At 33.1% G+C, this 27921-nt stretch overlaps 1 protein-coding gene across 1 annotated transcript; it reads right to left on the reverse strand.

Moving 5' to 3' along the window:
* On the reverse strand, window positions 1-27894 carry LOC149488482 (tachykinin-like peptides receptor 86C). The gene is made up of 10 exons (XM_089695607.1): window positions 27213-27894; window positions 16446-16588; window positions 15049-15262; window positions 11053-11187; window positions 9122-9199; window positions 7454-7601; window positions 5466-5662; window positions 4574-4677; window positions 1600-1692; window positions 1-404 (listed from the first exon to the last, which is right to left on the reverse strand). Exons 1-9 carry the CDS (start codon window positions 27350-27352, stop codon window positions 1646-1648), a joined length of 1206 nt encoding a protein of 401 aa, XP_089551733.1. The 5' UTR covers window positions 27353-27894; the 3' UTR covers window positions 1-404; window positions 1600-1645.
* Window positions 27895-27921: the final 27 nt, after the last annotated feature.

The following is a 27921-nucleotide window of genomic DNA, read 5'->3' on the forward strand; positions in this document are numbered from 1 at the left end:
TAGATGTACTCTGATTTTTTTTAAAGGGTTTCCGTAAATAATAAAACTATATTGCAAACATTAACACTTTATTCAATTCTTCATAATAATTTGCATAAAATAAATTACATCATAATTAACTGTAATGAGGGTAGAGAATGCGTATTGTCGTCATGTGAAACCGGTTACTATAAAAATATTATGTACATACTATCTAGTAGATATTCACATAAAAATAGTGTTTTATTACAATATTAAAGTTGAGGTTTTGAGAAGTACACAATAGTCATATATTTAAGGCTGAATTAGGAAAAATTATGTATAAAATTAGAGTCTATCATCACACACGTAGTTTTCCACTTCTTCGCCGCAGGGATGCGTTTTTAATGTTTTCCCATTTGTTAACACCGATGTGGCGTTTGATTCTGGTGAAAAATAATAAAAACAAGTTAAAAATAACATAAGAATTATTAATATCACTGTCATTAACAAACTCTGCCTTTTTCTGCTAGATTATATACATTTAAAGGAAGTCGAAATATGAGTAGTTATGAATATATCGAAGTTGTTACAAAAAGTAACTAATCTGTTACCAAATACAGCTTTATTTTAGTAAAAAGGAATATCGAACGTGTTCAATTCATTCATATCTTTTGAAGAATTGCTTTTATAATTAAGATTAAATCCAAACAATCATCAACCGAAAAATATTGTCAAGGCTTCGTTGTATTCGAATGAAAATTATTCTTAGGTATTCGACTAAAAAAAACATAGAGTTGTACTAGATCTGTGAAAAAAAAAAAATATTTTGGTCGTTTTCATTAACATTACACGAATGTCATTATTTTCTATAAATATTGTCTATTGTCAAATTGGATACAAATTATTTCGTCAAATTATTTTCCAGCCCCTTTAGCCAAACGTCAAAACGCAATGGAATAGAATCCGCTGGCGATACTAATTGTCATAAGCGCTAAGGATTTGTTCACCCTACCAACGACGAAGACGACCACAAACAAAATTTTCATCCAGTCGCAATTTAACAAAATTGTGAAAAACACACTTAAAAATAAAATATTAAAATTTCCTGTCGTTCTGGTGATTGGAATTTTTTTTTTGAGAATAATAAATGAAAACATAGATTTTTCGTAGAAACGGTGGCTCCTAGAAAAAAATGTATTGGAAGTTTTTTATAGATTATTTTATGATCTACAATTTTGGTCCCAGGTAATTATACGATTAACTTACCGTCTCGGCGAAAATCGCAAAAAACCTATTTTTTTATTAATTGACCTCGAAATTTTTTTCTTTTCGAGTACCAGTATGTCGGGAAATTTTAATATTTTATTTTGAACGAATTTTGTCTGGATGGGAATTTTGGTCGTCGTCGTCGTCGTCGTTGGTAGTGTGACCGAACCATTACTAAAATGTCATGAGCTTATGTCAATAATTAGCGCTAGCAGTTTCTATTCCTTAGCGTTTAAGTCTCAGCCTGCTGGATGCTAATAATTTTCTCAGAAGGGCAAGAATAGAGCAACGTTACGCAATTTCTTAGGGATTTCAGCAGTAAATTAAATCGGTATTAAATAACCTTGATTGTGTCATTCAAAATAAACTCACCATTAGGGGTCAAGGAGCGGGAAATATTGCTCCGTTTACGCGAGTGTCAAGCCCTTGTAAATGAAGACGCTTCCCGGTAATGTTTGTGGCTTCCTGTAACATACAATTGTAGTTTCCAGGGAAAAGGTTATATTTATCATGCCGTGTGTAGGTACTGTATTTATTACTAGCTATAGTATTATAGTCTGGGACTTCTTGCGTTGTCTTTATAATAGTCAAGGTCAGTGTCGGTGAACTCTTTGTGTTATATAAGTGTTTTATACATGAAAACCTTTCTCTATGTATAAAAATTATACAGCTTAATAACGTTCTCAATAACATATTACTAGCTGGAACCCGCGGCGTCTGGCGGTTAGTACATTCCTATCAGCGTATGAAAGCATAACATATGTGAGACTATAATCTATCTCTATATCAATTTTCATACAGATCGAATCAGCTGTTTTTGCGTAAAGTAGTAACAAACGCAAATTTGTCTTTAATGGTAAAAAATAAAGGTCTATTCTTTCAGTAAGTTCAGCATTTCGAGTTTAAATAAAGTAAAGCCAAGCCAACCATTTGTTAAGCGATAAATCCTACGTTATATACAATGCCTCCTTTGTGGTTAAATTAGAATGAGCTATTCAGATAATGTGATTGTCAACGTTAATACAATAGTACATGTTCAAGTATAATAAATCACTTAGCCTTAATATGATAGTAGTAGGCCCATTTATTTAAATATATACCCATTTCAAATCTTTTGAAACAAAAAGAAATTGAAATCCTTAAAATCAATAAATGATTTTAAAAAAAATTGGTTGTCTGTATAGTTGAACGTGACAACGTCCGACTGTGCTTCTTTGTCGCTCGTTCCGCGCTCTCGCTCGCACTTCAAGCCTTACATGGAACGCCTCAGAGCGAGGTAACGCCGCATGAGTCATGTTTTTTCGTGCGTGCAGCCGGCTCTATCGAATTATAAGACGTTGTCACGTCAAAAAAATATGTGCGTGTACTAGTGTAGGTACACACGTAAGAAGTGAAACTTCTTTATGACCTTATTTTTCAAAAAATAATTTACTATAGGCAACTTTACAGAAATACGTCGAATCACGCGTAATAGGGATAAGAAAAAGATGGCGCGTAACGGAAAAATGTCACGCGTAACGAAAAATTGTTACACTAAATTTTTTTCCAACCCCGATAAAGAAGTTTCACTTCAAAAACATAGCGATATAAATTTGTAATATTTAATATTTAAATTCATAGAAACCTGTATACAATTAACACGTTTGTGTATTTTAATTAACGTCGCAATGTACTAATGTGTAGTTACCTACTAATAACAGCTGCAACAATTCCTACAGTAGCTAATTAATGAAAATGCTACTATGCAATTTGTATTTCATAATTCAATTTTCCTTTGAATCGTAAACAATGCATACATAGGGTTAATGCACTAGAAATGTGTATCTAAATAATACAAGTTATCTAAACAATAAAGGTAGTAATATGTTATGTATGAAGGTATGTTTTGAAGTGAAATTGTTTTCAGAAAACGATGACGTTTGGTCGAGTTTTGCTCATTACCAAAGAAATGCAGTTAATTGATAGTGTGTGTTTGTTCTAAATGAAAAATGTTCCACATCAAAAATTTTAAAGTATCTTTACTCGAAAATGTAAAAGACCATCAAGATCTTTAAATGTCAGTTCACTGACTTAAACTCAAACACATTCTTTCGAAAGGTGTATTTGACTAACAATCCGCAAATCCGCACAACCATAAAATGGGTTAACGGAAATTTCAACGAGGAAAGAATTTGAATAAAACATTCTTTGTATTTGCGTTGTACTAACTATTTTTAGGCACATTTGAGTGAAGAATGTTGATATAAACACCCACATCTGCTATAGAGTTTGGCTAACGAAAGATGAGACTGGCTTTTTATTTCGAAAATTTATATGGCAACACTTATAATTACGTAATTGTTATTAAAACCTGAGTTGTTGATGTGTCAAAGTGAAAATTATTTCCGCGATTTTAGTGATTTCTAATTGAAAACGAGACGAAAACATTGAAATGCGACTTAAAAAAGGTTCTTTTTACTATGATTAGTAAATTTGAAAAGAAACAAGTTGAAAGAGATGTAGTTTTCAAGGAAAAACAAGAGTGTTTACGTGAAATATCTCAATGCATTGTTAAGTGTGACTTTGATATTTTGATACTATTCATTTTGATTGCATTGTTTAATATTTATTATTTTGCAAGTAACATGGATGATACCAATAGTCCAGTTATAAACTATTCAAGCAATAATAAAAAAAATTGAATGATCTGTTTCGTTCAAAATGTTTAAAGAGACAAAATCAGTATCTTGACGAGATTTCTTCTATGACCGGACCATGCTAAGGGACCATGTTATTCGTGTTGGAAGATAGTATAAAAAACGAGATGGAATAACTGCAGAAATGGAAGGGTTCATAATAAGAGTCAGAGATAATGATAGTGATTCTTACTATTCACTCGCGGTTGAATTTTTAGATTGATTAAACAAAATTTAATTGTATTTTTATTGTGTTTTTTCTTGCTTTCATTCGGTGTTCTTTTTTGTCTATCTGTATCACTTAACTGTACTAAGCTGAGGTATTAAGTATATTTCATAAAACAATATTATAAAGATGAAGAGTTTGTTGTTTTTTTTTGCTCGTAAGAGAAAATAATAAATAAAAGTATTAAAACTATATTTCCAACTATAACCTAAGTTGCCATATGTTGATTTTTTGAATTTGCCGCCTTTTTCCAGTCTCATCTTTCGTTAGCCAGACAATATCTATAAGTATCTCAATACAAAGCATTTACCTAAACGAAACTATTTACCCATTTTTAAACATAATATAAAATTATAAATACACACCACGATTACTGAAATAAGTAATCGCTTTTAGCTTCCGTATATTGCGTATAATTAAGTGAATTGAAAACTGGATTACTCACCAGAATACGACTTGTTCATTTCTAATTGTTTCTTAAAATCATTAGGTGTGTTTGTTTTCACCGAGCGACACCAGCAGAGAACTAAGCGAAAGTATATCCGAAACCTGTTGAAAGATATTTGTAAAAATAAACGTGTTGTTAACGGAGAATAGAATATTTAATATGTATATAAATTTAGAATTTTTAATACGAAAATATTCCGGATTCCCCTTTACGTATAACGAATGAATCAAAATGTATAGTATTTTTTTATGAATCATTAAAAATATAACAACAGAAAATGTGAAAACAGAAAACATACAAATATAAGTTTTACCCTTTTCGTATTTTGTATCTAAGTAGGTTCAGTTTTGTTATTCTATCAGAATGTAATTTCTTAACACATAACAATCAAATTCTCTTCGGAACATTCAGCAAAAGAACTTTCCTACTCCAATCGGCTCTTACAGAGGTATGTTAATGATTACGAAGCTAAGAATACTTAACGTAGAAACCGAAATCAAATCAGTTGGTAGCGAAACATTTTCCACAGAAATTTATTCAAAGTATTCTGTTTGTATTAAAATGTATTCAAGAATCCATTCGGTTTTTCACGATTATTAAAACGTGTTGTTGAATGAAAAACAAATGAATAAACTGAAAACAATCTTCCAAGTCTTCAACATATAAAATAATACAAGTAGGTATAGACTTTAACTATGTAATGTTAAGTGTTAACTATGCTCTGAGCGTTATGGTAATAATATATTCCTCGATAAATGGGCTATCTAACACTGAAACTATTTAAAAACCGGACCTGGAGTTCCTGAGATTAGCGCGTTGAACAAAAAAAACTAATGCTTTATAATATTATTATAGACTATAAGAAGTGTATAACAATATAAATACTTACTTATTACTCATCCAATAATAAATCAGCGGATTGAACATCGAGTTGGCCATGGCCAGCCAATAGAAGGCCAGGTATATGTGCTGTGCGAATGGCGCAGAAGCGAGCGCCTGGTGGTGGTATACAAGCACGAAGTACGCGTGGTACGGGAGCCAACAGAGCGCGAATACCATCACCACGAGGACGAACATTCGTACCACCTGAGAGAAGTATCTTTATATAAGAAACTGGTGTGCACCCCGCCTTCGCCGTTGGTACACATTTGACCAAAGAAATTCTTTATCGGCTCAAACACAACACTTATGATCATCACATGGTCAAATGCAGAGGTTACAATTCTATAAAAGATATAGAGGTAAACATTATGTATAATATTTTATAAAAAGTATATTTACGTATATAAAAAGACTTTTTACTGGAAACCTTTTAGCATAAAGATAGTATTTCTATCGATAGGAAAAATTTGCATGTATTATTTGAAATTTGAATGGAAGGAATTTCTTCGGCATTTGAATTTTGAATAGGAAGTGGTTTCTATCATAATGAACTTTGAAGGAATTTTTCATCTATAAAAGTAAGTGATGTTTATGTGAAAAGCCTTAAAAGTGAAGATATACTCATATTATTATACTACATATTATTATACTACTCATATTATTATACTACTCATATTATTATACTACATAAAATTCTTATAGAGAAATTACCTGTTTAATAAAAAAGTGTATATATCATGTTTAGCTTCGTCATCAACTTGAATAAAGGTAAAAACAAATTATGTAGGTACTCATGTTATCATATACCTAACGTCGTAACGTTCCCTAAAAAATTGTGTAGTACCTAGCTAGTAAAATAACAACCAAGGTGAGATTTTATTACCTTCTTGTGTCATCTTATTACGTATGTCCTTGACTTATATTTATTATATTTTTATATACTAGCTTTTCGCCCGTGGCTTTATCGCGTTTTAAAAGAAAAACCCGCATAGCTTCCGTTCCCGTGAGATTTCCATGATAAAACCAATGTGTTAATGCAAGTTACCTTCTATGTTCGTCCTAAATTTCATTGTAATCGGTTCAGTAGTACTTGCGTGAAAGAGTTACAAACATACATACATCTATCGTCACAAACTTTCGCATTTATGATATTAGTAGGATAAAGGATTTTAAGTCCTCTTCCGTGATTACCTGAATGTGTGAAACTTATATGAAATAATCGTCTTTAATAGTGTTTCCCTGCTATATGTCTCACATAATAAATCAGCAAAGTTAGAACAAATAAACTTTCTATACACGTGTTGCTCTCGGCAAATTCTATATAAGTTTCATAAACTTCCTTAAGAGCTACAATAAAATTTTCTACTACTCCCCTTCAACGCTTCATTACTTTATTCTTTATCTACTAGTTAAAACGCTGTTTCTTAAACCTTTGATTAACAAAAAGAGTGATTTTACTCTATATGTAGAGCTTTTTATATTTTTCTCCATTTTCCTTATTGGAAATGCCCCGGCTTACTGGCATTTTGGTATTTTGGCACGTCATCAAAGTTAAATATGACATAGCAGACACGAATATGGGAACATTACTTAAACACACACATTAAATAATAAATGCTCCGTACTGTTCACGTTAGACTAATTTTAACTAAACTAATTCCACTTTACGCCATTATACTCTCCCATTTCTCTGAGAACTGTTAATACCTGAGCAACCTTTATGTGATAAGCTCATTGCATTAATAGCGATTGCCTGTTTATTACAATTATTGTGTGTTAATGTTTAGTGTACTATCATTTAAAAATGTTAACATTGAATATAAGTATCATTACGTTCTGAAAAAGCAATACATAACTTCAAATTTAGTTAAAAATATATCTTCTCACTTATACCCATATAGACTTATAAGTAACAAAAACGTTTAACGTACCCAAAGTAAACAAAGTTCGTTTGATCCCCTACCCTTAAGTCGATATAAAAATAAAAATATTTACCTTTCTCTTAGCTCGAACGACTTGCATCTGATGATATGTACACTCTCCTATAGTCCTGCCCCGTAGCGCCTCGCTCATGCGAGCATATGCCCACACCATGACCGACATCGGCAGGACATACGTCACACCCAAGAATACCAAATTGTAACTAGAAGTAACCATAAAAGGAAGAAATAATGTTTAATGGAAGTGTGAACCTTCTTAGAGGTGAACGTAAAGGGTCGTATTTGTATAATTATAAAACAACTACCATTATAATAGATATATATTATATCTAATATATATATACCTAAATATATAAAACTTAAGTTTAAGGGATGACTCTATACTTTTATTGATAAGCGATGTACTTATTCTAAGCAAACCCGGATATTTTTATAAGAGAAAATGAAGAAGCAAAATATAATAAAAATTAGGGAGTAAATTACATTGAAATGCTTGACAGATGCAGTTATATATGTTTCGGTTTTTTGTAATAAAAAAAGGAAAGAAAATGAAACAATGTTATATACTACTAGCTTTCCGCCCGCGGCTTCGCCCGCGTTTTCAAAGAAAAACCCATTCCCGTAGGATTTCCGGGATAAAACCTATCCTATGTCCAATCTCGGGTATCAAAATATCTCTATACCGAATTTCATGCAAATTAGTTCAGTAGTTAAGGCGTGATTGAGTAACAGACAGACAGACAGAGTTACTTTCGCATTTATAATATTAGTATGGATTGTTAGGAACGCTTAAATGCACAGAAAAGAGTGGAGAAATATAATGTATATAGTACAAACAAATTCAAACATTTTTGTATTCAAAGGAGACCCGTTTGAAATAACTTTAAATTTGAAAGCGTTGGAACTTTTAATTTAAAGTGAATGTTTCTACGTTTGCTCGAAGGACCAACCGTTTTGAAATGTAATAAAGGATAACAATAAAATTGTTTTCCTTTGAACTGTAGGTTAGGTTTATTTTATTTCGTAGTAAGTATCATTTGAGGGATTGAAAATTAAATACCATAATAAGGAAAATTATTGCTGAGTAATTTTACCCTTAATAATGTTTCCTATAAAGAGTAAATTAAAAAATAACTACTAATGTTATTTTTGCAGATGTTTTCTTAATATTCAGCAAAATAACGTATATTTATTTATGAAAAAAATAAAGTGGTTCATAAATAAGCTTTTTCAAATAAAATTCTACAACATTACCAGTAGGATCAATGTTATCAAGAGTTATTTATGGTCGAGTTCAAATTATACCCTTTTTTATATGAAAAGAAATCGAGGCATACGTATTTGAAAAGGACGCTAGTAATGGTCATATAAATAGCATACTCAAATGGACATAGAGATTCGGCAATGTGCGTTGAAGATTTATTTATTTTAAATGAACCCGAGAATTTAATGCTAGCCTCTTATAAGAGATTGAAAGTCGCCCACGAGGCCTCCGATATCGGTTAACGATTTCCGTCAAAAATGTTACTTGAAACCGCGCAAATTAATACCTTCTCAAACTAAACCTACCTATTTATTCAATTAGACTTCTTGAGCATGAATTTCTACGAAAAGATTACTAACTAAATTACCTAAATCTTAGTCCGTTATCAAACAAAATTTGAGAAGTTGATATAGTTAAAAGGGTTGTATTATTATTTTCTCCTTAAACATATTATCATACCAGTAGTCTGTCTTTGATGTGGGGTAACTTCCATCCGGCCATTTCATAAAACATATTTCACGCTCGCCGTTAATGTACCTTAGAAAAAAACCTTTATTAGAATTTTTTAAATACATAGATAGAAAATAACATTGCTCTGTACATACATAGGTATATTTTTATAGTATTATTACTAACGCAGACATGAAAATGATAAGGCAGTTTTTTATGAAATCTTATATGTATAAGTGTTGGGAGATATTAATTAAAGTTGATTGATATCTTAAAAAAATAAAGTAAAAGTTATTTAACAAGATTAACAAATATCAACTCGTTAACTAAATCCCCTGACACGAAAGGGCTTTAAAAGAAAAAGACGATTTGTTTGTTAGACTTTTAAATCCACGTCACTTTCGTAGAAGACGAACAAATCTTAATTAAATTTTCATCTTTTAGGCAGTTTGTCAGGTGTTTTATAAAAAGGTATCCTTGAAAAATATTTGACATATTTTACGTAAAAATTTTAACCAAGCAAAAATATTTAATTAAAAATTAAATCTAATTGGAATGTCCCATCAGTCAAAAATTAAGCGTAATAATGATTCTGTTAAATTTTGTGTTAAGGGTTGTTAGAAGTTGGTTAATAAACAGATTAACATAACTTTTAAGGAAAATTTAATTTCAAATCAGAATTCAGAATCAGTTCTATGCTTAAAATTCATTAAGGAAATATCTTCTGATTTGACAGAAAATGTATGGTAAAACAGTATTTACATTTAGGGAAATAATATATTATATACCTAATAACGTTAAAATGTCATATTAAATTAAAGTCTAGCCGTAGCTGCTAAATCCAGGATAAAAAATATAGCCCTTAGCGTGGTCACGGGGAGACGCTCGCTGCAAAGTGTGCGAAACGTCGGGATAATAATATAATGAATAAATCGCGTTTAGAATCCGTTAAAATCTGTAATTACTAAATGTATAATACTCGAGTAAAATAAAACACAAGAAAATACAATATAGCCTTTGTTACTCGTTAAAAGATGAACTTTATAATGGTTAAATATTTTTTAAGATCAGTCGTGTAGTTTTGAATTAAATCATAAATAGAAATAAATTATTACTAACTTAACATTAGTTTAAACTGCGCTTATATTTAAACAAGCAATTTTGAGACGATAAATTGCAAGTTAAAAGAATGTACGGTGAAACTTGGATTCCTTTCAATATCGAATTAAGCGATCAATTTATTTTAATAGTTTTCGATCCATCAAAACCACAAAAGTGATGACGTCATTTTATAACACAGAGAAAAAGTCTCCTCGTGTAATGCCAGCCAAGTTGAAGGAATGCCATAAACCGAGGATCATTTCCTTGTTTTATACAATCTTTTTACAACCAATTGCAAAAAAGTCCATATAACCTTGAGTGCAATGATATAAAAATAGTATTAATTTAGATGTGAGTAAATAAAATTATTTTATGACATTTTCATGGCTCTTGGGAACTGTAATGTATTAATCATATTATTTCTACAATTCGCCTTTCTAACAAGCTTTGAATACCTAAATATTTTGAGGAATATACAATATGAATCGTCAGCATGAAAATAAATAAAATATACATATAGATGTTGCAGGCAAATTGTAGAATTTCGTAATCAGAAACTTTTGGTTTGGATGAAGGGGTGGGTTAGGTTAGATTCGTGTTTTTTTTTTTACTAGCGGGGCCCCGTCACCTCGTAATCGTTTTTTATGGACGTTTGCAAAAACTAAATCTTCAGCATTATACAAAACGCCGAGCGTTTGTTAACGGCGAAATAATACAATTTGCCTGCGACATAGATACTATACTAGTGTATCTATACAATAATTTCGTATTACATCTCATAATTTATAATATTCTAGAAAGGAATAAAATAAATACATTTCACATTACAAAATACTCACTTTTTCTTATACGTGTCAGAATACAAAAGGCTCGGAAGGGCCAGTAAGGCGCTTGCGAACCAAACAGTTAACAATACAGCGCGAGCCATGCGACGACTTAATCTGTGCTGCAGAGGTTTCACAATCGCGACGTATCTGGGCAAAGATAAAAAAATTATTAAACCTTTTTAAAGCTGCAAAAAATGCACCCTAAACTCGAAAATTTCATAATCGAAAATTTCAGAAATAAAATCATAGGTCAAAAGTTCAAAAGTCAAACGTGAAACTTCTTTAGGTGCGTCATGGAGTAAGGCGACGATTTTGGTATCTTTGAATCTAGCCAAAGAAGTTTCACTTCTGATACGTGTGCTCGGCACATATGCTCGTTTTTTTATTATATTGTTGCTAAAACTCTTAATATATAAAATAATACACTTAAAATAGTTTGGAAAATCCAAAAGTGCACGCCTCATAATTTTTTTTAATAATTATTTATTAATTATTATTTTTGTTTATTTAATAACAATTAAACCACATCGAATCAGACCCTGAAAAATGAAAGGGTTCTATTCCTGAGCATACTCAAGCGTAAGAGAAAAAAAAAGACTCGATTAGTAAAGTATTTCGGTCGCTATCGTGTTAACAAGAAAATCCTCCGCACATACAGACACACGGACGTCCAAGACAGAACTTTTTTAAACTGTTTTTTAACTAGTTTAAATAACAATAAAACCGGCCAAGTGCGAGTCGGGCTCGCGCACAAAGGGTTCCGTAGCAGCAAATATAATAAATTACAGTTAAATCAACCTATCTCAAAAACTATAAGAGATACTTTGATCAAACAAAAAATCGTTGAAAGAGTTAATTAGCATGCATCACCTCTATTTTTTTTAGAATTTTATACCCCGTAGTTATAAAAATAGAGGGGGGGGGACATACTTTTTACGACTTTGAGAGCTGATATCTCAAAAACCGTTCACTTTAAGAAAAATGTTTTTTAGAAAACTTTATATCATTTTAAAAGACCTTTCCATTGATACCCCACACGGGTATGTACATCGAAAAAAAAAATTTCATCCCTCAGTTACATGTATGGGGGGCCCCACCCCCAATTCTTTTTTTTACTATTTAGTGTCATATTTTTGTAGCGGTTCATACAACACATATTCCCATCAAATTTCATCACTGTAGTACTTATAGTTTCCGAGTAAATCGGCTGTGACAGACGGACAGACGGACAGACGGACAGACGGACATGACGAAACTATAAGGGTTCCGTTTTTGCCATTTTGGCTACGGAACCCTAAAAATGACATCAAAAATATCATGAATGTTAAAAATAGTGTTTTTTCTTAATATGTGTGTGTATGTATTATCTTACAAGTGCAATGTATGATACATAAAGACATTTTAAGTTTGAAAAATCAGATGTTTTGCGCGAAGTGACAGTAGTACCCACCTCAACGCTTCGCTTATGAGGCGTGCAATATAAGTAGATACATTTATTAACACACTTAATTATAAAGTGGTGAATTCATTAGGTTCAAAGTTGCTAAATGCCCTTAATCATATGAATTTAATACTAATGTGTCAACTGCACGCATCTGACACAAGTTAACTTATAACTATTAGTTTTACTGCTTACCCGTGGGAAATTACACCAAATTACACGAATATTCCTTTGTATAGCTAATTGGTCTTTAGAATATGGAAACTTTTTATTTCTAAAAATATACATTCAGATAAACCTTAAAAGTTCATTTTATAAAAGTTTTATGAACTAATTTTATTGGTATTCTAAATTCAACTTGTACTTTAAGTATAATAAGTAAATAACCTATAAACCTGAATACCTACTAAGCATGTGAGATTATCCTATCCTATCTTTTTTTTAAGTGGGGAAATCTTCCAAAGATACCCACGGCCCCCGGGGAAGGAGCCGTAGGTTATGTCGGATTCTTACCGACTAAAACCCCACTGTGTTCCGTCGAGCCGCTTTAATGATGGGGCCGCGGGTATTAGTTGGAATTCTTCCGCGACCCCCTCGGCGGCAGCCCGTCTCCAGGCCAGGCGCAATCCTATCCTATCCTACTAATATTATAATTGCGAAAGTTTTTGAGGAAGGATTTGTATGTGTGTGTTTGTTACTCTTTCACGCAAATACTACTGAACCGATTACAATGAAATTTAGCACACATATTGAGGGTTACTTGGATTAACACATGGGAAAGATTTTATCCCGGAAATCCTACGGGAACGGGAGCGGGTTTTTCTTTGAAAACGCGAGCGAAGCCGCGGGCGGAAAGCTAGTAATTAATGAAACTTTAGTTAGTTTATTCCAACTGAAAGATTAAAGTTTGAGGCAATGAAGATAAGATAATTACAAAATTAAAGATAAAAATGAGCCTTAATGAGTGTCACGTACAAAACCAATATTTACCTATACAAAACGAATTTCCTTGAGGGAAATTGAATTTAAATCGTGTTACACATCTTTACAGTAATTAGCTTATTTGGGTGGTTCTCTTTTTTAATGTCTCTAACATATAATATGTTGTTATAGGTACATTGCAAAGGGCATCAGTAAGACACTTAAAACTTTATCAATTAACCAACAAAAGATTCTTTTATAATAAAGAATGACCGCGTAAAATTGGGCAGTAAAAAGTAATAGTGATCTTAATTTTGGAGGTTAATTTGCGAATCAACCACACCTGTTCGCTCGTAACATCTGGTTTCTTTATAAACATCCATTAAAACAATCATAATGAGGGAATCAAAACTAATGATGATTTCAATTATTAATTTATGGGATAGCATTAATTAATGATTTTATATTGAAGTGTTAATTAGTATTTGAATGGATGTTATAGTACTACTGCAAGTATTAAAAATAAGAAAAAATAATGAAGTAAATATTTCATTCGACTAAGGGTAGTTATAACAAGTTATAATAATATTAATTTCAGAAACTCAAAGCTTTTAAATTGATCGATGAAATTATTCCGTATTAAATTATAATCCGTAGTAATTTTACATTATACCTGCTATAAAATACGATACTATGAAAGTTATAATCACTACATAGTATAAAACAAAGTCGCTTTCTCTGTCCCTATGCCCCTATGTCCCTTTGTATGCTTAAATCTTTAAAACTACGCAACGGATTTTAATGCGGTTTTTTTAATAGATAAAGTGATTCAAGAGGAAGGTTTTAGAATATAATTTATTAGGTTTTAGACAAAGCGGGCGAAGCCGCGGGCGGTAAGCTAGTAAATGTATATAACATAAATGAATACTTTCCAGAAAGCAGTATCATTAGCAATCTAGTTCTCATATTATATTGCCCATATTTGACGTAGTTTAAGTACCAAAGCTCTTGTTTCAGAACTTATACAAGAGCTTCAGACCGCACATTACCTACTTGTACTATTTTTATAAATAATACTGTACCATCAAATTGAAGAAGGGTCAGGCCGGGGTTTTTTCCTTACTTTATAAGGATTTAAGTCATACTAAAACAACACCATAAAATTGTGAACAATGTTGACATTTTGATGTTCTTATCATAATATTGGTTGTACAGCTAAAGTATTCTCATAATAAACATAAGGTAGAAAATGTTATGTAGGTTACTATGAACGTAGTAATATTACTATATTACCGCGAGACGTAGTTAGTATAATTAGTGGAATTTTTGCAGAATGTTCAACAATCTTCAAGATCGTTTTGCGGTCGTACTGACATTCGTAAGACAATTTATCAGTTCAATTTTAATTGAAAATACGTTTCAATAAACTTAAATATCAACATCAAACATACAATTTTCATATTAGTTGTACCTACATATCGGTAGAGTATAATATTATGTAGCACGTTTTGATGTTTTTTTTTTTAATTCCTTATAAAACCATGAACAAGAACTCTCTAAAGGAGATATAATTTCGCTGTTAATTGAAAATAGCATACTTTTTAGCTGTGAATATTAAAAAAAATATTGTATCTAAATTATCTTACCTGTCCACAGTAATTGCGACGAGAGTGAACACCCCAGCGGAAACAGTCAGATTTGCAGTAAAATTGCTCGCCGTGCATGTCACAGATCCAAATGGCCAATTTGCTGTGACCAGGAAAACGAAGTTTGGTGCTCCATTTAGTGATGCCATGAGAAGATCTGCTACAGCCAAGTTCACGAGAAAACAGTTGGTAACTGTCCTCATCCGACGGTGTGCTACGAAAACATTAATGTTCATAGAATGTATCAACTTTTAGTATTAAGTAATTATAAAGAAGCAACCACATACGATTAGATTTTTGTATATAATACCTATTATATAAACTAAATACGTTAAAAAAGAATTGGGACCTACTCTTTTTATTATCTTGAGCATTAAAATATACCTCCATATTATATACAATGAGTACCTCTCAGTACTTAAACAATACAAATTAAATCGATTATTGAAGACTTTTAATACCTAAATATTCCGCGAATTAAACGCTGTATTGTAATTACTTATTTTCTGACTTGCTGAGGTTGAAAATTGATTTCCTGAACCTGCCGAGAGGTTCAAATACCTTCATATTTCAATATCAACACTCGAACAATACGACAAGTATTAGAAATTCATAAATACATAGAATTAATAAGATAAAACGTAATCGCGATTCAGCAGAAATGAAATGAATTCGGAATGTATGAATGGATTTGTTTGTACAATGTTGAACTTTATTGAACCAATTGATATTTTAAACTCAAAATTGTTAATTTTACAATATAATATTATATACAATAAGACAAAGTAGATAAATGAAATATTCATGCCTAAGTACCTACCATATCATTTATTTAATTGATTTTTCCAAAAATTTAGTGATTTATACAACTACCTATTCAGGAGCATATTACCTATACGTTTTTTATATTGCGCATTTCGTATCAAAGATACGATTACTGTTACAATTTTCAACTGTAGCTTCCCTTTATTATCATTTTACTATGTGAATCATGTGTGAATCCCATTTCCTCCTAATCAATGGCACGCACAGCTCATTAAGTCAATTTTATTGCATTCCGTATTTGTCTTTTAACAAGTTAACATAATGTTATACTTTCTATAGCAGTAAACAATTCCCTACCTTAGCACTTATCTTAGAATAACATTAGGACTAAGAGCATTTCTTGATATTTTCATTTCATTTACAATAAAGTAGGTACCTACAGTAAGTTGTTGCGTAACGTACGTACGTAAAGATTTACATATAGAAACTGTCAAATAATAAGTACAAGCAGCCAAAAACGTAAAATAAGATTTTAATTATGATTGCCATACCTACATAACGGAATTGTCACGGTGCTTCAGTTCACAATGGTACTTAGGCATAAATAGGTATAAATGTGCTGAAGTACTCACCCAGTACAATCCAAATGACGAGAGTATTTCCCAGCACAGCCAGGAGCAACATTACAGCAAACACAACGAACCAGGCTAATTGCCCCCACCACGGCGGGACGTATGGCCTCTTCCCCAAGCCCATACAATTACTGAGAGTCACCCTAAAATATGAGGTTCATTACAAAGACATATTAATACAAATTTAAAATAAAAATCCTACGTCGTTGCAAAGCTCAGCAATATTTTCAAATTTCAGTAATTAATTTTGTTGGAATAATTAAAAATCGGGAGTATACATTTTTTTTAGATATATATAAAAGGAGCACATATTTATTTATTTATTTTATTTATTCAAGTAACCAGGACTCATTTTGTTAGTAACAATTATTATCTTAAAAAATTATGTTAGTAAAAATAAAATTTATTATGACTGCTAGAAATGTACTCCACCGCTACAAAGCTATCAAGGAAGCAGACAGTTTGCAGCAGTGGTTCACATACCAGCAGTCGAGCCGACTCGCTATACAGCGCATGATTTCATTGGGGCTGTCCCGCACACGGCGCACCAGGGATGTGCATCTCTTTCGCATTGTAGCGTAAAAACAGTCTATATGAGCTTCTGCAAACATCCCTGATGCGCTGCAATAGAGAACGGTATGATTTTTATTGATTTCGTTTTAAATAATATATCCGTTTAAATGCTACCAATTAATTACCATACAAGCATAAAATATTCCATCTACCATCACTATCTACTATCTATACTACTATCATCTACCACATCCTTTTTGCAACGGATCTCTCTGTCCATGGAAAACAAAGAAAATTAATTAGGCCTATTTCCTTCCGAAGAAAAGAACAAACATAACTTGGTCATACCCACCCTACCCACTACACCCTATTGTAAGCGTGTCACAAAATGTCATCTATCTTTTGTGCAAACAAAAATTAATATTCGTTGTAGGTAAAATCAAGAATAAAATGTATAACTAAGTAATTTCCCGCGCACAGGTGTTCTAGTAAAAATGATAAATGACTTAAGTTTTAGGCACATCTTTTATCAATCAACAAAAGTAAGAAATGTATTTAAACTTTCTGAAAAAAATCTTATCTGATTTTTATAAATTTGTGCTTATTTCCATCAGTATCTTTTTTCCTTATGAACAAATTTGGTTGTTTCAGTAAATCACAAAGAGCGCGAACATTTAGAGAGCTTGCAACAAATAAATAAAGTTACGTCTCATAAATAAGATTTCCACACAATTTTTAAACCCCATAGTGATGTAAATAAAACCGCTCTTTAGAGATTCGGATTTTGCACCCTCGAAATGACCTTGGGGATTCTTTGTGTAACTTTAACGTTTCCGGCAACGAATTTATTTGGGCATGAGACTATAAAATTCTGCAAGATATAAAAGTGTTACAAGTCATTTGTTTTGTGGGTAACAACAGTTTAGATCCGATATGGCGATACATGGACGTTTTGTAAATCTTGCTAGACTTTAAAATATTTAACTTAAATTTCCTGTATTCTCAGCTAGAGCTTATTTATTCTATGTTTGTATCAATAATCTACACTACTACAATTCATTAGTTAAACATTTTAAGACATTCACATGACCAAATATAGATACTATTTTTTCTAGACTATATTTCTAAGGCATTTAATAATCCAATTGTGTAGTTATTGCGAAGGTTAATATCAAATAATAAACATAAATAGAAATAGAAACAACGTAGGTAGGTAACTTGTATAGGTAATGTTCTAATTTCTATGTGTTTATATGTAGGTATTAAGAAAGGCGATGCGTGTAACCTAGCCATTTAATTGCGTGTAGAATGAATTTGAGGCCTGACCTGTTGAAGTAATTTATGATTGACCTAAGCGATAAAACCGAATTATTGTTTAATGCTTCAGTTATATGAGGAAAATAAATTGAATTCTAGATCTTATTGTTCAAGAATATTGCTTCTTTCATAGGTTTTCATATCTACGTATAGGTATTTAGTTGGCTAGTTCACATATCTATCATAATTCATATCTAACATATTACATTCATTATTTATTTTTATTTGTATACGCATGCAAACACATTTCAATCATATGTCATCATGATATCGCCTGTAATCGCTTGCCAGTATTGTATCCACATTTTTTTTATATATTTAGTGATGACATAATATTATAAGCACAAAATTGAGAGAGTATAAATTCTCGTCTATCTAATTTAGTACCTATTAGGTTAGTACAAAATATAATTGCAAAATTCCAACATTATCCGTCGATACAGACATCATGCTTATTTGAAATTCAATTAAAATTCTTGCTGCCAAATAACTTTATGTACGAAGTACTTACGTACCTACCTATTTGTTGTATATTATGTAGTGCATTGGGGGAACACCAATTCAGAGGATCATTGTAGGTATAGCATAATAATAATAAATAAATAATAGCATGTATTAGTTCAAACTATCACTAGATACGTTTAACTCTTACATGAAATATATCTTATAAAATACATATATCTTTAATTACCCCAATGCAACTTACTTCTAGGAAAATTCATAATACATAAATTTCATAATTCACAGTAGATATGATACAAAATAAAAAAGTTGTACGTAGATGTACGCTACAGATTGTTTATTGCGTAATTACATAAAGTAATGCTACTCAGAGGAAGCATTTCCTTGAATTGGTCGTCACTTAAATGTAGCAGTGCTTTCATATTTTATTCTTTATTATTTTGTATAGCAAGAATTTTTAAGTTAACGGTTATGTAGGTACTTTGATCAATAGTAAAAACTATAATTTATTCAAACATCAAACATTCGATTTTAGTGTAAGTGAAAATGCTGAAATTGAGTGTTTCGTTACCGTGTAATTGATCGTGGTGTCTATTATCGATGTTTGGCACAGAGTATGCAAACAAAGGTTGTCAAATTATTTTGCAACTGTCATGCACCACGACACAGTCGACAGGCGTCGACACTTGTACTTCCGTATTCGATCGAGCCGCTCCTCTGCTGTGTGCGCGCGCGGCGGCTATTGAAACACGTGTATCGCATCGGATGATTGGGCGCAAATTCATCGAGTGCTGCAGCATCTCAAGGTACGTGGTGCATTGTTTTTGCTGCTCACTATATTCCGAACATCGATTTTGTGTTAACGTAATTTTCCCTAATGTAGTAGAAGCCACCCGCTATTTCGGCTTGGTGCGATTCTACATTATTTCTGGTGCCGAAACCCGGGAATTTGCGTATCAATTATCATATTCAAAAGCTTATGGTATTACTGGTCACACGTAATTCATAATCTAAAATCAAATTCAATTCCGTTCGTATTAGGTTCTTTGTTTAACAAAGTAGGAAGTTGTTATAAGATCTATTTAAGCAAACACTTATTTTATCGGTGCTTAAATTCAATTGGCTTAAAACAATTTCATATTCTAAAACTTAATACATATTCAGAAGTACAAGTCAAAAGTGTTTAATTATTGTAGGAACTAGTTAAGCAATCACATATTTCATCGGTGCTTAATTTTACACAGGCCTATAGTAATTTCACATTCCAAAACATAATTCATTCACGTTACAGTTTATCCTAACTACATAACTAATATTAAAACGTAATATTAGGTTAAATCGTAATATAAAATAATTTCATTTTATATTAATTATACTCGGGGGTAAATCGAAAAACATTCTAGCGGCTCGCGCAGCGCATCATCATTGTAACTTGTTATTGTAAACTATAATCTGTATTCATTCACATTACCGTTTCATGCGATTTTCATCCTTAACTTCATACACGTAAAGGTGAAATAATAATTTCATTGTTTCATTTTATTTCATTGTTTGAAAAATTACATCGAAGATTAACCTTGTTATTTAATTGTTTGTGTTTAAACGTTTTTACATTTTGTTTATTCGATATATAAATTTAAATTTAATAAGATGTCTTTATTAACTAAACATACAACTCGGAAGTTAGGTTCTTTGAAAAAATTAAAATCTAAATCGGTGGATGAATATTATACGACTAAGGACTTATCGACATTGCGTAGAAAACGTACTATAGCGCTTAAAAGATTATCGAAGGCGTTAGAAATAGGTAATGCAGCTTTGAGTGATCGTTCACAATACGACCTATTTTTATCGTATCATCAGGAAATTAAACAAATCGTTTCAAATTTCGAAAATGCTCATTTTAATATACTCGATTTGTCAGACGACGCGGATAATGAAACTGAAATTGAGGAACAATTCGATGAATTATATTTTCAGATACAGTCTATTTTTATTAGTTTAACTAAACATGATACAAATAATTCGATTAATTCGAACATCAATTCATCGAATATCCGTTTACCTAAAATTACATTGCCACATTTTTCGGGCAATATCAAGCAGTGGCCTGTGTTTTATGATACGTTTAATTCTTTAATTCATAACTCAACGTCAATTTCGGACACGGAAAAGTTTCATTATTTAATTTCTTCTCTTAGCGGGGATGCGTTATCGGTGGTTAAGGCGTTCCCTATGACTCACGAATATTATCGCGACGCGTATGAAGCTCTTATAAATCGCTATAAATGTAAACGAACATTAGCCTTTACTTGTTGGCAAGATATTTTAAACACTAACTTCATGCATAACAACGCAACTGAGTTTCAAAAGTCACTCGACTTATTCGATGAAAATTTAAATATTTTAAAATCTATTGAGTTACCGATAGATCGTTGGGATTTTGTTTTAGTTTACCATATTTTATCAAAATTAGACAAGAACTTACGCCGCGATTTTGAGGAGAAATATTCTAACGTGGAGTTGCCGTCTTATGATCAATTAAGGGGTTTTTTGCGTTCTAAATGCGAAGCCTTATTACGAGATACACATTTTTCTGGTGTGAACAAATCTTTAAAGCATTCGACTACTCAAAATCAATCAATGAAACGTTTCAATTCAAATGCACTTGTTGCAAAGAACAATCGAGGTAATTCGAACGATAAGTCTAAGGTTTATTCAAGTAGCTGCGCGTATTGCCATAAGTCGCATTCTATTTTTTCTTGTCAAGATTTTATTAGTAAATCGATTGACGATCGTATGGCTATTGCCACTCAAAACAATTGGTGCTTTAATTGCCTGAAGCCATCACATCAATTAAAAAATTGCAAATCTATTTTTTCGTGTCGTATGTGTAAGCGTAAACATCACACCTTACTCCATCGCGATCATAACACTAAGATCGAATCAAATCAAATCGGGTCGTCGCTGGTGTCAAGGTCACATACGAATCATACAGTGCTGTTAGCCACAGCTATCGTTCAGGTTAAGGATGCTTCAGGTAATATGCAATCGTTCCGTGCCCTTTTTGATACGGGCAGTCAGAGCAATTTCATAACAGAATCAGCAGTAAAACTTTTAAATTTAACGCCGTCTTCAACAACCGCGGCAATTAGTGGCATAGGGGAAGCGGATGCACCTATTATTGGTGACGTCACTTGTTCTATCGGCACTAACGGTCGAATTCTATTTAACTTGGATATGCACGTCATATCTAAAATATGTGGCGATCAACCTATCGCTCAACTTAATTCATCAAGTTGGTCCCATATTAAATCGTTGCCGTTAGCGGACCCTGGTTTCGATATACCTGGTCCCATTGACATTTTGCTTGCTGCTGATGTATTCGCTGACTCTGTTCTTAATCAACATATCAAGGGAGGTGTCAACCAACCTACCGCGTTTAATTCAATCTTTGGTTGGCTACTTCTAGGTAAAACTAATATTTCATGTAGTAGTCTATTGCAGACGTTGCCTGTAATCGATAATGATTTAAATTCATTAGTTCATCGTTTTTGGGAATTAGATTCGGTACCGCAAACTTCAATGCTAACTCCAGATGAGTTATTATGCGAACGTAAATTCGTTGAAGAACACTCACGTGATGAATCTGGGCGTTATATTGTTCGTATTCCATTTAAGAATAATTCAGAACCTACATTTGAGGGCTCTCGCGAAGTTGCTTTGCGTAGGTTCTATGCTATCGAACGTAGGTTGTCACGTGACGCTTTGTTAAAATCGCAATATGTCGACTTTATGTCTGATTACATCGAAAGTGGTCACATGACAGTGGTTCCTGTAGCACAAGTTGGCACAGGAAAATACTACATACCTCATCATTGCGTTCTACGCCCTGACTCTGCGACCACACGCCTCCGCGTTCTATTCGACGCTTCTGCGAAGGATATACATTCTAAGTCACTGAATGACACACAACTTATCGGCCCAAAGCTACAACCGAATATTTTAAATCTACTTTTACGCTTTAGGGAACACAACGTTGTCTTCATGGCTGATGCTCGTCAAATGTTTAGACAGATTGTAGTAGCGCAAGAACATCGTGATTACCAACGCATTTTCTGGAGGAGTTCTCCTGATGAGCCCCTCTTAGAATATCGTTTAAATACAGTCACATATGGATTAGCTTCGTCTCCGTTTCTCGCTTGCCGTACTCTTCGACAGCTTGCTGAAGATGAGGGAGATTCTTATCCACTCGCAAAACGAGTACTACTGTCTGATGTTTATTGTGATGACGTCACAACCGGATTTTCATCGTTAGAGGTCGCTCAGGAAGCAAAGTCGCAGATTATTAAACTTTTTAAGTGTGGACAGTTTGAACTTAGGAAGTGGGCTAGTAATAAACCGCAGTTGTTGTCTGATCTACCCAGTGATAGTTGTTTGACTGGATCCGTATCGTTAGACAATTCTGATAATAAAATTCTTAAGGTATTAGGTCTTAAATGGAATCCATCCACAGATACGTTCGTTTTCGAAATTGAATCTACTTATCGGCCATGTACTAAGCGTTCAATTCTTAGTGAACTCGCTAGGGTTTTCGATCCGTTAGGTTTTTTATCTCCCATCACAATTCAATCAAAATGTTTAACTCAGAAGTTGTGGATTCTCGGCGTTGGTTGGGACCAAACGCCGCCTAACGAGATCATCAATACATGGAACAAACATCGCACTCAACTTAATCTTTTGAGTGAACTTCTAATTCCTCGGCAACTTACCTGCACGGATGCTGTATCGTATGAGCTACATGGGTTTTGTGACAGTTCTACCCTTGCATACGGAGCTGTCATCTATTTACGTGTTACAGATGCTGTTGGTAATATTCATGTTTTCTTCGTTTGCTCTAAGGCTCGAGTTGCACCTCTTAAACATACATCGTTACCACGACTCGAGCTCTGTGCTGCAGTTCTTATATCAGATCTTTACAAATTTGTAAAAGATACGTATCTTTCTCGTATTCATATTGATTCTGTATATTTGTGGTCTGACTCAACTATCGTTTTGTCTGGGCTGCGTTCTCATTCTTCGCGTTGGACAACATTTGTCGCGAATCGTGTCAGTCACATACAGGATATCACCCCTACAGACTGGTGGCATCATGTATCCTCAGGTGATAATCCTGCTGATTTGTGTTCACGAGGTTTATTTCCGAGTGAGCTTGTGCACAATGCCTTATGGTGGGCGGGACCGTGCTGGTTAACCCAAGGTAGTGATACTTGGCCTACGGATACAGCTGTTGTCACATCAAATGAGGAGAAGGTCGTTATGGAGAAGGAGCAACGGAAGGTAGCTCTTTCCACTGAAGAGAGAGCTTCAATCGAACCAACAATAATTGACTCTTTACTTAATCGTTATTCATCATTTCAAACAATCGTTAACATTTTGGCATTTGTATATCGTTTTATCAATAACTCTAAAAACCCAGCTCAAGCTAATCGTAATAATTTCATTAATAACGTTGAAAGACATAACGCATTATTAAAAATCGTTAAACATGTACAGAGTCAAGTCTTTTCGAACGAAATTGCTAATCTTAAATCGAACAAACCTTTATCGAAACCTTTTCGAAAACTCAATCCATTTATCGATCGATTAGGTATTCTCAGGGTGGGCGGTAGAATTTCACGCGCAGGTTTAGAATACGAACAAAGGCATCCAGCCTTTCTACCGTCTGATCATCCATTAACGTTTTTAATTATCGACAACATTCATCGTAACTACTTGCATCCGGGCATCAATACTACGCATTTCTTACTTCTTCAACAATTTTGGATCATATCGGCAAAACGTACTGTACGCAATCGTTTAAGCAAATGTATACAATGCTATCGAACAAATCCAAAGCCATTACAACCGTTTATGAGTGATTTACCGTCATACCGTGTTAATCAAGTCAAACCATTTTCTATAGTAGGTGTCGATTTCGGCGGACCGTTTCGTATTAAATTAGGCCCACATCGAGGTGCTAAGATTGAAAAGGCTTACCTTTGTCTTTTTATTTGTCTTACAACAAAAGCAGTACACCTCGAGGTGGTGTCTACACTGTCCACTGACGCATTTATAGCTGCGTTACGACGCTTTGTGGCACGCCGTGGTCGATGTAACGTGATGCACGCGGATTGTGGATCAAACTTTATCGGTGCAAGAAATCAATTATCGTCTCTTATGCATCAAGCTTCTAATTTAGAAAAGATCGAATTTAAGTTCAATCCTCCATCAGCTCCTCATTTCGGTGGTGTATGGGAAATTCAAATCAAGGCGGCTAAATCTCATTTACTTCGTGTAGTTGGTGATCAAGTTCTTACGTTTGAAGAACTTACAACGCTTTTCGTGCAAATCGAAGCAGTATTAAATTCGCGACCGCTTTGTGCAATCAGTTCGGATCCAAATGATCTATCGGTCTTAACTCCAGGCCATTTCCTTACCTTAGAGCCTTTGACAGCTGTCCCTGATGAAGATCTATCAAATGTTAATATAAGTCGGCTTCATCGGTGGCAGTTGTTACAATCATTTCACCAGAGTTTTTGGTCCAAATGGAAACACGAGTATCTTAACTCACTAACACAACGCGCCAAATGGACTAAGGATTCTAAACCGCTTCAGATAGGCTCAATGGTGATAATTAAGGATGAAAATCGTGCGCCACTACAATGGTCTCTTGCCAGAGTAGTGGATCTTTTACCCGGTTCTGATGGTGTAGCTCGGATTGCAGTAGTTAAAACAGCGAAAAATCATATAATTCAAAGACCGTTGGTTAAGTTATGCCCTCTACCAATCGAGGACTAGCTTAAATCGTTTATCTTTCTTTAGTATCGTAAGGTATCTAGACATTAAGTTATCATTAGCAATAAGATATCGCGTCTGTGTAACATCTATCGTGTTATACAGAATCAATTAGTTAGGTAACTAGTTTTATCGTAATCAATAAGTATCATCAATAATTATACGGATCATTCTTATCGTTCTCGTTCCCATTATGTTCTATTTATCGTCTGACCAGAAAATACCATAGGCATTTTGGTGGGCGGGATGTTTCGTTACCGTGTAATTGATCGTGGTGTCTATTATCGATGTTTGGCACAGAGTATGCAAACAAAGGTTGTCAAATTATTTTGCAACTGTCATGCACCACGACACAGTCGACAGGCGTCGACACTTGTACTTCCGTATTCGATCGAGCCGCTCCTCTGCTGTGTGCGCGCGCGGCGGCTATTGAAACACGTGTATCGCATCGGATGATTGGGCGCAAATTCATCGAGTGCTGCAGCATCTCAAGGTACGTGGTGCATTGTTTTTGCTGCTCACTATATTCCGAACATCGATTTTGTGTTAACGTAATTTTCCCTAATGTAGTAGAAGCCACCCGCTATTTCGGCTTGGTGCGATTCTACATTGAGTTATAATAGTGTGTTAAAAAGCTTTTATGAATAATGCTGATAAAAGCTCTAGAAGGTTTCTGTCAAATTTTTGATGGAACAATTTACATAAAGCATACGTGTAAATATAGAAAGGCTTATTTAAAATCGATTATGATATTTTATGATATTTATAATGTTTTCAAAAACAATATTCTTCTTCATATTTTAATTTCAGTAAAATTAAAAAGTGAAGCCATTCCCATATCTAACAATATTCGCGATGGACGTAGGCTGTTTATCAACAATTTGAAATGGTCAGCGATTTTATCATGATTGACAACTGAAATCCTCTACCCCAATTAATTAACGAAATTAATTGCAATGTAGGTACATTCAATCTGTCAGTGTGCTGTCGCTTCCATAACGTTTATTTACGGTACCTATTATGATTAAATTTTTTTTTTGAAACTTGAAAGAAAGTTATTGTCTTCTTTTTTCTTAATTAAGAGTTTATATCAATGCATCATTCAAGCTGAATTGAAACAAAGTTGTATTTATTGAAAGAAGGTAAACCTAAGAGTCACATTTACGCTCTACCATTTATTACAAATTAAAATGAACAATTTTCATTATTCTGAACTCCAACGACTTTAAATATACCTGGCTTATTTCAAATAACCATAATCGTTTCCTTTGGAGAATAATGGGTCCTCCGTGCTGTTGAAGAGGGATTTTGATTACCTTGTAGGAAATATCCTTACCTATTACAATATTCCTCTGACAATTTAAGCAATTATTGTGAGAGAAAAAGAAAGAAAAGACAATTAATTATGAGTGTTATTAGGAAAAATATTTTTATGGTACCGAAAGTTATCAAGAAGATATTACGGACAGAAGGCGGGGACGGCAGAGCTTTGCAACTTTGACCCTATCAATTGCCAAACTGTATATCAATTTATCTTGTATTGTTATCATTAAGCTCTATAGTTTTCATTAAATACATCGTATAGGTGTAGATACTTACTTATCTAGATTTATTGATATAAAAATATCTCATACTTACTTTAAGGAAATATCCTCATGTAATTGTTTGGGCAGCAAATCCAGAATTTGCGTCACGTTCAAATTTTCCCAAGACAAATCCCGTCCGAGAATCTGCTGCGTGCAGTTCAAAAACGTTTGTATGTGCTCTTCTGAATCCATTGTAAGTACACTACTTTAAAACACACATAACAAAGACACTATTGTACACAATATCTATTTTGATACACTAAAACACACGACTCGCATGTTACATTAGGGAAATAATTTATTTTGATATATTCCATTCCTCGTAGCACTATGACTTGATGAAATCTTTTTGGAATAGGGTTAGGAAATTGATTCAGTTTTCGGCTAATCTACGTGCTTCCTACAAAAATAACTTTTATTGTTACTGTTTATTACTGTTATGTTTGCGAATTTTCGTCGTAAAATCTAGTTAGATTATTACGAGATATTATGTTTTATGATTTGTTAATGGAAATATTAGCAGCTCTGCGTTTATCTTATTGGAGCGATGGCAACCATCACTTTAAAAAAAATATCTGGTTTAGTTTTGACATAAAATTATTGTTATTTGCCTTAACAATCAACTTAGTCGTCATTTAGCTCTACATAGTCCATTGAAATTTTACATTTTTTAGGCCTGACCTTGCGTTTTTTAGAGGACGCAATTTTATTTTTTTGATGTGTAGGGGGGTCAGTGTGAAGCTTAAACCAAGTTTGTGGGG

Source organism: Colias philodice, chromosome 5 (assembly GCF_061535455.1).
Source record: "Colias philodice isolate Cphi_HAF_F1 chromosome 5, ilColPhil1 Martin Lab GWU primary, whole genome shotgun sequence".
Taxonomy (NCBI): domain Eukaryota; kingdom Metazoa; phylum Arthropoda; class Insecta; order Lepidoptera; family Pieridae; genus Colias; species Colias philodice.

Bases quoted from the DNA above. Each gene is read 5' to 3' on its own strand.
- LOC149488482 (XM_089695607.1), bottom strand. From the start codon at position 27,352: ATGGATTCAGAAGAGCACATACAAACGTTTTTGAACTGCACGCAGCAG. The intron at 5,663-7,453 runs GTAAATATTTTT...TACTTCTCTCAG, and splicing joins TCGTTCGAGCTAAGAGAAAG to GTGGTACGAATGTTCGTCCT. The intron at 1,693-4,573 runs GTGAGTAATCCA...TGTATGTTACAG, and splicing joins AATGAACAAGTCGTATTCTG to GAAGCCACAAACATTACCGG.